The sequence below is a fragment of the Bubalus kerabau genome, chromosome 13 (genome assembly GCF_029407905.1).
Source record: "Bubalus kerabau isolate K-KA32 ecotype Philippines breed swamp buffalo chromosome 13, PCC_UOA_SB_1v2, whole genome shotgun sequence".
NCBI lineage: Eukaryota > Metazoa > Chordata > Mammalia > Artiodactyla > Bovidae > Bubalus > Bubalus kerabau.
The window spans coordinates 77,162,464-77,174,462 of record NC_073636.1 but is presented as its reverse complement, the minus strand read 5'-3'; the positions used below and the strand labels follow the sequence as shown (position 1 = coordinate 77,174,462).

The window sequence follows — 11,999 nt, the reverse complement described above, 5'->3', positions numbered from 1 at the left end:
ACAAGTCTTTAGTAGATTCTTTCTGAGAGGAGATTAATGACCCTAAGAATCAGGAGAGGACAGATCTGGGTGTAGGCTGGGATGGCTGAACAAGAAGCAAAGTGTTACTTTTGTGATAAAAAAAAAAAAAAAAAAAAAAAAAAAGCTGTTATGGGCTGGATTTTGTCCCTCCAACTCCCTCAAAAGATCTTATGTTGAAATCCTAACCTCTAGTACCTCAAAAGGCATGCGTGCTTAGTCCTCAGTCATGTCTAACTCTTTGTGACTCCATGGACTGTAGCCCACCAGGTTCCTCTGTCCGTGGGGTTCTCCAGGCAAGAATACTGGAGTGGGTTGCCATGCCCTCCTGCAGGGGATCTTCCCCACCCAGGGATCGAACCCAGGTCTCCTGCATTGCAGGTAGATTTTTTTACCATTTGAGCCACCAGAGAAGACTCAATACCTCAGAATAGGACTGTATTTAAAGACAGTGTCTTTATAATTCACGTTAAGTGAGGTCATTTGGGTGGGTCCTAACCCAATATGGGCTTCCCTGGTAGCTCAGCTGGTAAAGAATCCACCTGCAATGCAGAAGACCCCGTTCAACTCCTGGGTCGGGAAGATCCATTGAAGAAGGGAACGGCTACCCAGTCCCGTATTCTGACCTGGAGAATCCCATGGACTGTATAGTCCGTGGGGTCACAAAGAGTCGGACACACTGCACTTTCAACCCAGAGTGACTGTGTCCTTAAGACACGCACAAAGGGAAGACCAGGTAAATAAAGACACAGGCAGTCTACAAGCCAAAAAAGGCCTTCAAAGACACAGCCCTGCTGACACCTTGTTCTTGAACTTCTAGCCTCCAGGAATGTGAGACTATAAATTTCTGCCATATAAGCCCCGCAGTCTGTGGCACTGTGTTATGGCCTCCCAAGCAAATGGACACGATAGATACCTTGCCTTTAACTGGGGTTCTAGTCTCTGAAAGCTGACATTCCTTATAGGTATGCAGCCCATGGGGGAAATATGACCTGGTTTTATGTCAAAGTCAAGAATGAGAGCCATTTGAATTTGAGTGTAAATGTTCCATTTGCACCTGGTAGGATAGTGTTCTGTAAAATGTGTTGTCCCCAAAGAGTTCCAAATGATTCATAATCTTCAAGAATGAAAACAAGGAAGTGACTGTCTTTTACTAGTATTTGAAATAACCCTACCCCAACTCCCACTCAAGGGGCAGAAGCCTAAGCGGGTTGTGATCACATTCCAATGTCATCATCGAATCCTGTCAAAATTGAAAGTGATTGAAGAGTTGGGGGCATCTGGGCAAATGCCTCAGCCAGTGGATATTTCCTCAAGTCAGGGCTCCAGTCAGAGGGAAAACCACCGGCCGCCTCTCTCTCCATCTTCTCCCTCTTGATTGGATTATGAAGAGATGACTGTGGGGTGGAGAGGAGCGGGGAGGGGCCCAGAAGTCAGCCTGTTCAAAAACACATTAGTCACTCAAGTTCTGGAGTTGATGGGTATTGATTTCTCCTCTGGCGATGTGCTGGGACTCAGAACCCTGACTCCAGAGGGCTTAACCTGAGCCGCCCCGAGCGCCCTGGTGAGGCTCTGACTGCTCCGTCAATGCAACCTGCCCTCCCGCAGTTTTTGTTCTAGAAGTAAATAGTGGAGGCTCAGTGGTAAAATCTGCCTGCCAATGCAAGAGACGTGGGCTCCATTCCTGGTTGGGAAGATCCCCTGGAGAAGGGAATGGCAAACCCACTCCAGTGTTCTTGCCTGGGAAATCCCATGGACAGAGGAGCCTGGTGGGCTACAGTCCCATGAAGTAGCAAAAGAGCCGACTTAGCGTCTAAACAACAACACAAGTAAATAGAGGCATGGACGAGGAATAAACTACCTTTGAGAGTTTTGGGGTCTCTGTCCCTAAAGTCACTCTGTCTCTAAATTCAAACTTCCCTCTACAAAGAGAATTTCTAAGCTCTGTAACTAAGGGCTTTTCCAGCTCCAACGCAGCTCACCCTCACAGCTGCCGGTGAACTTGAGGATGGTGTGAGAACACGGCCAATGCCGGGTGCAGAATGAGATGATGACAAAGGCTGGCCTAAGATGACCGGCGACCCTGGCACAGGGGTGAGACGGCGGAGGACAGACTTGCCCGGCTTGATGTTCAGTCCCCTTCCAAGGCACTTCTCTGTGCTTCTGTCGCCTGTGTGAAGTGGTTTGCAGCCACAACGGCAGCTATTAATCCTCTCACTCCCTGCCTGGAGGGTGATGTGATGTATTTGCACTCCCAGCAGGAGAGGTGACCCCTTGCAAAGAAATCTCAGCTCCAGGGACTAAGCACTGGTCTGAGCTCTGCAAGTCACCGCAGGCTCTGCCAAGAACAGCCTCTGTGGTGCCCCAGTGGGGAACGTGCCTGCAACTCTCCTAGCCCTAAACCTTCCTCTTCCTTCAGGCTGGGGGCAGATTCTTCCAGCATTTCCCCCTTGCCAGTCTCAGAGCCAGGAACTGATTCTACCCCTGGAGCCTCAGTGCGGCCATGGATGAGAGCTATGCCATCAGGGAGACGGGTGAGTGAGCCTCTGCCCGCACAGAGCTGCTGACCTTCGACTCCTTCATAGAGAGGCTCCCAGTCTGCCCACTCCTGCCGCAAGGGCATGTTTGAGAATGCTTTCTCGAAAGTCTTTTGATCCCCCTATTAATACCACTCACGTCAACGTAATACTTCAAAAGGATTGTAGCTGCAAAGGTACTCTTTGGAGAACCTGCCCAGCATGAAAGACTCTCCAGCTTCTCTTCACCCTGCTCTCAGCTGCCGTCCCCTCTGGACCTCGAAGCCCTGTTGGGGGCGGGGGCCCCAACTGAATACCCAAGGAGCGCACCCTGATGAACCCCAAAGGGTATCTTAGAAGCAGAATCCTGTGGAAATCGGGAGGACTACTGTCTAACTCTCTGAGGGCTGAAGACAGTTTTCCTCCTTGTCCCACAACACCCGGGGAGCTAACAGAGCTGCCAATTGTCAGAAAATACGCGGCCCCTCCGGGCCAGGAACTCAGCACTCGCCGAGCTCAGCACCATTCATCACGGCGAGCCTGTCTCTCGGGTGTCACAGCCAAGTTGGCCGCTCAGCTTGCCGCTCCTCAGTTATCGCCCAGAAACAAATTTCCTTAAATTGACTCTGCAGAATCTCATTCCACAACTTGCCATCATTTCTAATGAATGTAAATTTCCATACGAATTTTTTAAATTGGCCACCAGCATCACAGTTTTACAGCTTCCGTGGTATAAATTTTACAAGTTTTCCAACCTGCATATATCAAAAATGAAAAGACCTGAGCTTAAAAGCAGAAGAACTGAATCATCCTGTTCTCCAGCGCTCAGAAAAGCATTTAATTGGAGTAATCAACATATGGTCGTAAAAGTGCTTTTATCATCACTTTAGAATATTCACTTGGAAGGATGCTCAGTTGAAGACCTATTGATGGATCAAACATTTAACCACTTGACAAGTATTTTTTTTTGAACAACTACCCTGTGCAAAACACTGCTAGGTGTGATGAAGTGTGCAAAGAAGTATAATGAGATTCCATTAAATGAGGCAAATAATGACGAGTTCCTGCCATGCATTAAGAATCCTGCTAGACTCTGAGACACACACAGATCTGATCATTGTAGGGACGATGGAGCAAAGCAGTGCATCCACTAAGCGACCCTAATGTAATAAAGGCTTCGTGGAGAGTAGGAGATGAGGTCATGCTGGATGCAGGTGAAGGTGGGAAGTGCCTTCATTTCCTGCAGGTTGGCTAAAGGGACTGCGGTCCGGGTGTGAACGTCATGGGTGAGCACGGGCCCTGGTTCAGAGCCCTCAGGACAAAGCCAGCTCTGGCCATGTGAACAGGACTTAGAAACGCTCTGTCCCTCAGGTGCCCGGTCTCCGAGAACTGGGCACTCGGACCTCGCACTGAGACACTGCGAGTCCAGAGATGCTGAGAGCTGTGCCTGGAGCACAGAGGGGAGGTGTGGCTGTCACTCCTGCAGGGTCACAGCAGGTGTCCACCAAGCAGGTCCCCTTCCTGGTGAGAGGGTCCCCCGGGAGGCCCGGTGTCTGCGTCTGAGGCCCCCTCTGTGACCAGGAGGTGGAAATCGAGGGTGGGGCTGGGAAGCGCGTCCTGGGCCCTGACAAGCCTGGGCTGCCCAGAGGGCCGCCTGGCCCCTCCTGCATCCGAACCCCTGACCTGGGACCACCAGCCCCTGGTCAGCACTGCTCCCGTGGCTGGGTCTTCATTTCCTGCCCCAGAGCCCCTGATGTCCCCGGCTCATCGCTACTTGTCCCTCAGGTCTCAGCTCAGACGCCGCCTCCTCAGGGACCCCTTCCCGGGTTCCTCAAGGTTGGGGACTCTGTCCTGGGGCCTTCTCACCATCACCCTGGGTCATGACAAGCCCAGGGGACAGGAAGGGGGGACCCCTTCCCCACTGTGTCCCCCATGCCCAGAACAAGGCAGGGCTCAGGAAGCCAGAGCTGAGGGAATAAGGATGGAGCGGGGACACAACGGGGCCAGGGCAGTGATGACCGAGGCCCCACGGGACGCACCTGGGCTCCACCCTCGCCGCTATCCTCAGCCACAGGTGGGTGGGGGCTTGAATTCTGCTGATTTTCCAAGTTTCTGCAACTAAGGAGGTCTAATCAGGCCCTTGTACCCTCTGTCCCTAGCCCACTTTCCTGCCTTCCAGAGAACCAGGCCTCCCGTCCAGAGAATCACTTCCCACTTGAGAAGCTCTGAAAGAAGATCCCAGGACAAGCAAGTGTGCGGCACCCACCTGACCGTTTTCCTGGGACCGTTTTCCATCCTTCTTCCAGGTGACCCCTGGCCCCTCCTGCAGTTCAACCCTTACTGCCTCGGTCTGCTGGGGGGAGACTAGAAACGGGGTCCAGCACCACTTGGGTTTCTCAGGCTCTAGCGAGACTCTGGACCCACTGGTGGTGGTTGTTCAGTCACTCAGTCGTGTCCCACTCTTTGCAACCCAAGGGACTGCAGCACTCCAGGCTTCTCAGTTGTGTCTGACTCTTTGCTACTCCGTGGATTGCAGAACACCAGGCCTCCCTGTCCATCACCAACTCCTGGAGCTTGCTCAAACTCATGTTTATTGAGTCAGTGATGCCATCCAACCATCTCATCCTCTGTCGTCCCCTTCTCCTCCTGCTTTCAATCTTTCCCAGCATCAGGGTCTTTTCCAATGAGTTGACTCTTTGCATCAGGTGGCCAAAGTATTGGAGTTTCAGCTTCAGCATCAGTCCCTGCAATAAATATTCAGGATTGATTTCTTTTAGGACTGACTGGTTTGATCTCCTTGAAATCCAAGGGACTCTCAAGAGTCTTCTCCAACACCACAGTTCAAAAACATCGATTCTTTTGTGCTCAGGCTTATTTATGGTCCAACTCTCACATCCATACATGACTACTGGAAAAACCATAGCTTTGACTATGTTTGACTGAGTTTTAAAACTCAGATGCTAGACCCAGCTCAGAGGTTCTGATTGAGTGGGTCTGGGGTGGCAGGTGAAAACTGACAATTCTAACAGGGTCCCAGGAGGCTGATGCTGCTGACCTTGGAATGACACCCTGCGAACCACGCTCTCCACTAAGCCTGTCCACCCCAGATGGTGACCATTGGGTCAAGACTCACCTTCTCTCTGCCTCACTTGGGACCCCTCCTGTTTGCAGGGCCCTGCAGGGTGGGGTAACTTGGTGCCCAGGCTCCGCCGCCCTCACCCCTCTTCACTCCTCCAGCTGCACAGCCTCCTTGCTGCTCCTCCCCAAGGATCAGGGTCTCTCCTGCCTCAGGCCCTTTGCACCTGATCTTCCTTCTGTTTGGTGTACTTTTCCCAGGGCTCGCTCACCTCTTCCAAGAGGCTGTCCCTGCCCACTTATTTGAGCTTGTCCATCAGCTCTGTTTCCTGTCTAGCAGCTATCACCTCCCTACATGCCTTACAACAGTTGGTTCAATGACTTTTGCTTGTCCTTCAGAGTAGACAGCAATCTCCATGAGAGTGAGGACTTTGCTCGTTTCCCTACCCCATCCCAGCACCCAGAGCAGGGCCAGCAGGGACGGGTGCTCAGTACATACCCGTTAACTCAGTGTCTCAGAGGAGGAGTCCTTCCGTCTAATCTCATAGGCCGCCCTTCTCTTGTTGGTTTTGAATGGGGTTTTCCTGCATCACCACTTTCCTTGTTAATTCTTAGATCATAGAGCCTCGGAGAACTGCTGGGCAAAAAACACACGTTTTCATTAGGAAACTAGAAGGTGGCTTCCCTTGCGTGGGGACGAGTAAGAAAGGCCCCTCCCCCTCCTGAGAAGTGGCGTCAACCCATGGGGTTCAGGCCCCATGCAGGGCCCCGAGGTGTCTGCTCTCATTCATTTATTTGTGCCTTTTCCGGTTCTCAGCAAGGCGGCAGCTCTCTCCTGGCTCCCACTCCATCCATTTAGTTGGAGAAAAATTAAAAAGAAATGAAATGCACTTAACAGAATGCCTTGAGGAGTTGCCAGGCCACCCGGGTATAGTGAATGGTCTCCTTTTGGGGTCTTGGTGATTATCAATTATTTATTGAACCCTGATTATGTTCCTGGCGCCACCAAGACAGAAAAGAGACAAGGTCCCTTCCCTGGGAGCTTCCCAGGGGAGGAAAGGACAGTTCTGGCAGCTAAAAAAGTGTTCCATCTGAAAAGACAGTGACACGTCACAGCTCAAGGCTGCTCTATGCCTTTATTATCTATTTATTTTTAATGATGTTCGTTTATTTTCTTATCCAAAAGTAATAGAAAGTTTATAAAATATTCCTACAAAATAGAGAAAAAATAAAACTCAACTCCATATTTTACCACACATTTTAAAAGTCTACTTGGTTTATAAAATTATGATTTAATGGAAAGATGCAACATTCAGAACCTCCTTGATTATTACTTCACAGTATATTGTACATTTCTCAGTACCACAAAGTCATCTCCAGAAACATAAATGCTAACAGCTATGAGATTTCCATCCTATAGATGTGCGAAGGAGTCACCACTCCTCTACTGCTGGGCCATAAGGCTGTCTTCTCTTTTCATCTTTCTCCTTTGTCTTGGATAGTATAATACTGCCATGAATATCCTTAATTAGAGATCTTTAATCACTCTTGTGGTGATTTAAGTTCCAAATGGGGAAGAAGGAAAACCCAAGCCCACATTGGACATAAATTGCATGTACGTGACAGTAAAGCTCTTTGAACGGAGCCAAGAAGGTCCTGGTGCCTGCCGCCTGGAACGTGAGCAGACAGAAGACGACAGTCAGGGATGTGCATCTGATATGAAGATGCTCAGGGGCGGTGGGACGTGTGGTGTGGGGGTCGGGGGGGGAACGGGCTGTTTCCCTGGTGCTGAGGGCAGGTGGTAACAGCTCTCCGACGGCTGCCTTGTGCTCGCTCACTGGGGTTTGTATCTGTTAGCTTTTGTCCCAGTTGAGCAGCGTAACAAACCAGCCCACAACTCAGTTTCAGGAAGCAATAAGCATTTCTTTCTCCATCTCATATCTACATGTCTGGTGGGGTTCACATCTAGGCCAAACATGATTTTGCTCGGCTTCAGGCTAAGGCTTGAGTCCAGGTCTGCTCTTGAGTCTCTCATCTTTCCAGGACAGATGACCACCAGAGGCAGATTCTTCTCATAGAGAAGGCAGGAGCACAAGAGCTCAGGACCAGCTGCGTAGGCACCTTCAGGCCTCCACCCACATTCCACCAGCCAAAGAGAATCACATAACCAAATCCAACCTCAGGGAGACAGAGACTCCACACCTAGAGGAGAAAACTACCAAGTTAGGTGACAAAGGGCAAGGATGCAGGGAAGGAGGCTGAAGAATCAGGATGGTGATCCCCAACAGAGGGGCCTCCCACAGGCGTCAAAATCCCCAGCCTGGGCGTACTTCCCAGGAAACAGACTCCTGACCCAGGGTGTGGGAGCAGGTGATTTCTCTTCTCCCTGATGAAGTCTCCCCATCTGTAAAACAGGAGTAGTGATGTCACATCAAGTCCTATCACGTACATTTGCTTAAAGTTTAAACAGTGAATCCCCGAAACATGCTTAAAACAGAGCCAGGCACAGCGGGGCAGATGTTAGTATCAGCTATTAGCGTTTCTGTTGATGCTCAAAGTGGTAGAAATTCCTTGAACATCTCATTAGAGAATCGCCCCCTTGACAATTTACATTTCCTCTTCTTTAATGTGAGGAAACGCTCATTGTCACGGGCTGGATGCTCCCTCTGAGGAGTGTGTAGAAGGGGGCGGGGCCCTGTGGACCACACAGTCCTGGGTTGCAGTCCCATCCCTGCCCTGAGCAGTGAGGATCTTAAGCAGGTCATCAGCCCCTCGGAGCCTCACTTACTCATCTGTAGAATGGGTATAATCTCGGGCTCCTGTGTCTGGGTGAAGCGCACTGAGGTTGAAAGGCTGAGAGCGGGCCTGGCCCCTGACAAGTGATGCTGGGGGCAGAGAGGGCGCTGAGGGACGGGTTGGAGCTGGGACCTCATGCCCTGGCGCTGCCACCCATCGCCCGGGGTGGGGGGGGGCGCAGAGGAGGCCCTCTGCCCCCTGAGCCTCTCCTGCCCCACATGCAAGGAGGTGCGCCAGTCGGGTGCTCCTGAATCTCTCCTGTGGCCTCTTATCCCGTCATCTGGGCACTGCTCTCCGTGGTGTTCGGTGCAGGACAGATGCTGGAACGGGGCCAGGCTCACCACCACCAGCCGCCCCCCGAGCCCGGGGCAGCCGCATTTAGCTCCAGTCGGGGTCGCATTTCTGCAACAAAGGCTGAGATTCACAGACAAGATTTCCAGGGGTTTTCTTTCTTCACTGAGGCCTCCCTTTCTCTGCTGGGGGCCGGTGTTCAGACCTCTGCCTGCAGGGGCCTCTCGGAGAACAAAACAGGGGGATCAGTGCTCAGCTGTGAGCGCTCTGTGAGGCAGAGGTGAGACCTCTGTCCTCTGTCCTGCGGCCTGGGGCTGCCCTCCCTGAGGGACGTCCCCCCAGGGACCCCGCACCCCACCCGGGAGGAGAGAGGAGCCAGCCAGGCTGTAGGGGCTGGGCTCGCCTGCCCCAGTGACGGCCCCGCTGCCCTGGGTCTCAGGCTCCCCAGGGAGGACTGCCTCCATAATACACCTCTGCTCCCAGATCCTCTAGCCACACACTCACGCACTCAGCCACACTCAAACTGATCACACAAGCAACACTTGGAAGAAGGAGCTAGGAATCACGTTTAACTTTAAAATACGTGTGCTGGGGTCTGTGGACGACAACACCTCACGTGCTTCCCCCGTTGGTGGCCCAGAACCTGGAGAGAGATAAAAGGATTGCCTGGGGGCACGAGGACCCAGGAGGCTGCTTTGCACAAGACAGCTTGACCTTGGGCCACAGATGGACTTCCTCGAGCAACCTCCAGGAACGGAATTCTCTCTGCAAAACCAGACAGAGAAGGATTTGAAAGGCGAACGACCAAGACTGTGGGCCTGGCTTTGAGCTCTGTTCCACAGCAGAGAAGGAACGTTCATTGTCTCCCAGCCTTAAGTTTAGAGGTTTTGAGTTGAGAAGCACACAAACTCGGGCCTCGGCATGCCCCACCGCCAACCCCCTTGCCAGCACCTATGTGTGAACCCTCTCCCAGAGCACAACTCTCTCCTGTGCAAGTGTGAATATGGAGACCTGAAGCACCCGTGTTGCTCCTGCAGAACCGGCATCTAACTCAGGGCCTCGGGCCCCCACCATCCCCACTCCAGGCTCTGGAATTGCAGGATGAGTGTTTAAGCCATAATTATTGCAGGAACAAGTGATTTTAATTAAATGAACCACATGGCTGACACCTCATCCATTAATACCTCCCTCTAGGGCACACAACATTGAGACGCTCCAAATTCGGAAAGGATTATCAAGTTGCTGTCTGAAAGTGAACTTAGGGAGCTGCTGCTGCTAAGTCGCTTCAGTCGTATCCAACTCTCTGTGACCCCATAAACGGAAGCCCACCAGGCTCCCCCGTCCCTGGGATTCTCCAGGCAAGAACACTGAAGTGGGTTGCCATTTCCTTTTCCAATGCATGAAAGTGGAAAGTGAAAACTGAAAGGGAAGTCGTGCCCGACTCTTAGCAACCCCGTGGCAACCCCTATCAGGCTCCTCCGTCCATGGGATTTTCCAGGCAAGAGTACTGGAGTGGGGTGCCATTGCCTTCTCTGAACTTACAGAGACAGAGTGACAAATGAGTGACAATGTTGACGATCCCCAGATTTCATCCCCTCTCAGAGTTCCTCCTGTGCCCAGGGCAGTCAGGTCTCGGGGGTGTTCCTGACCTAGGGAAGAGACTGGGAGAGCAGGATCCTGACATGTGAAGGGGACCAAAGCTGGACTCCAGCCCAGGGACCCAGCCCCAGGCTGACAGAGGAAATGTGGAATTGCTGTTTGGGTCTGGCTGAGAGGCTGTTCTCAGGAGGAGAAAACAAACACCCCTGTGCCCCTGCTACCCTGTGTCCTGATATTTTTCCACCACTCCCGCTCATCTGCTCCGGATCAGCCCTCCTGCCGGCCTGTGATACTGAAATCCCAGTCATTAGAGCGGATGACTGGCCCCTCCAGCTGGAGTTCCCACACAGACTTGCAGCCCAGTTTGAAGAGAGGTGGCTGCCCGGCTGCTCTCCCCCAATCAGCTTGTTGGGGGGACCGGCCTGCTCTGAACACGGTGATGGTCAGCACGGCTTTAAGGCGCTCCCGCCTCCTTAGGAGGGAATTTCTAGGTCGACTTGAGACCCATAGCTGTGACTTTGATTTCAACTCAGTGAGAGACACATGTTGGCCCGTTAACCATCTCAGTGGCATCTCTGGTCACGGTTTCCCACGGACCTCATCTCTGGTATTCATGCTGAAACAGTACAGCAATGTGTCCCCAAGTGATGGTAAATGGTCCATTTTAATAATAGCTTCCTGAGCCCCAGATTATGTTTATTGCAATTTGCTAGTGAGTCTATTAAGAAGAGGTAGTCAGTTCTGGGGCATCAATGATTCTGGTTTTTAATAACTTTATAATAACTCAGAGGAGGCAGAGATCAGTCCTCAGGAGCGTGAGTCAGAGGACAGCTGGCCTGGAACAAGCTCTAACTGGATGGTTTGCACACATCCCCTGGGCGTCCCCCACCAAGGCAGTAAATGACAGGCGTCTGCTCACGACATCTGCTATGGCTTCTGGAGGATGTGATGGACCAATTCAGGCTCCACTTGATGCATCGTCAGTAGGCGGTGATGCTCCCCGGAATCGTGGGCACAGGTGGGGTCCAGACAGTTGGAGCAAAGATTCCAGCCTGGGCTGAATTTGCCCCCAGGGCATGTTTGGTGATTTCTGGAAACACATTTGGTTGTCACAACTAAGGGAGGGAGGGAGGCTACTGGTCTCTCATGGGTAGAGGTCAGGGGTGCTGCTAAACCTCCCATAAAGCTCAGGACAGTCCCCACAACAAAGACCAGTCCCGCCCAGAATGTCAAGCTTGCCGAGGGTGAGACACTTTGATTTACAGCCGCAGTGAACATTTCATTCCATCGTCTGGATGTCGCCAGAAATGATACATGGCTGGAGGCCTGGCTTTTCATCTGGGTATCGCCGGCTTCACGCAGAACCAAAACCATGCATAAATCAATTCTCCTATTTGCTCTCTGGCTTCTTCCTATTGTAATTTTCTCCTTCCCACTTTTATTTTTCTGTTACTAGAGAAAAAGTGAAAAAAAAAATCAAATAGGCTGGAGAGTCACTAAAAATTTTCTTTTCCTCAGTTACAAAGAAATAAATTGGAAGTGACTCACGGAAAGCAAAGAACCAATGAAAAAGAAGACATGGGGTTCATCAGTTAATCATCCCAGAAGAGGAGCAGAGAAAAATATCCAGATGAGAGCTATTCAGATACAGGGGAGAGGAGCTGAGGGCCAGGTAGGGGTGGGGGTGGGGTGGGAAGACCAGGT

At 51.7% G+C, this 11,999-nt stretch overlaps 1 protein-coding gene across 1 annotated transcript; it reads right to left on the bottom strand.

The window, feature by feature from the left end:
• Positions 1–6,217: 6,217 nt before the first annotated feature.
• Positions 6,218–9,160, bottom strand: LOC129625250 (uncharacterized). The gene is made up of 3 exons (XM_055543358.1): positions 9,055–9,160; positions 8,398–8,907; positions 6,218–8,013 (listed from the first exon to the last, which is right to left on the bottom strand). Exons 1-3 carry the CDS (start codon positions 9,158–9,160, stop codon positions 7,916–7,918), a joined length of 714 nt encoding a protein of 237 aa, XP_055399333.1. The 3' UTR covers positions 6,218–7,915.
• Between the last annotated feature and the right edge of the window lie 2,839 nt (positions 9,161–11,999).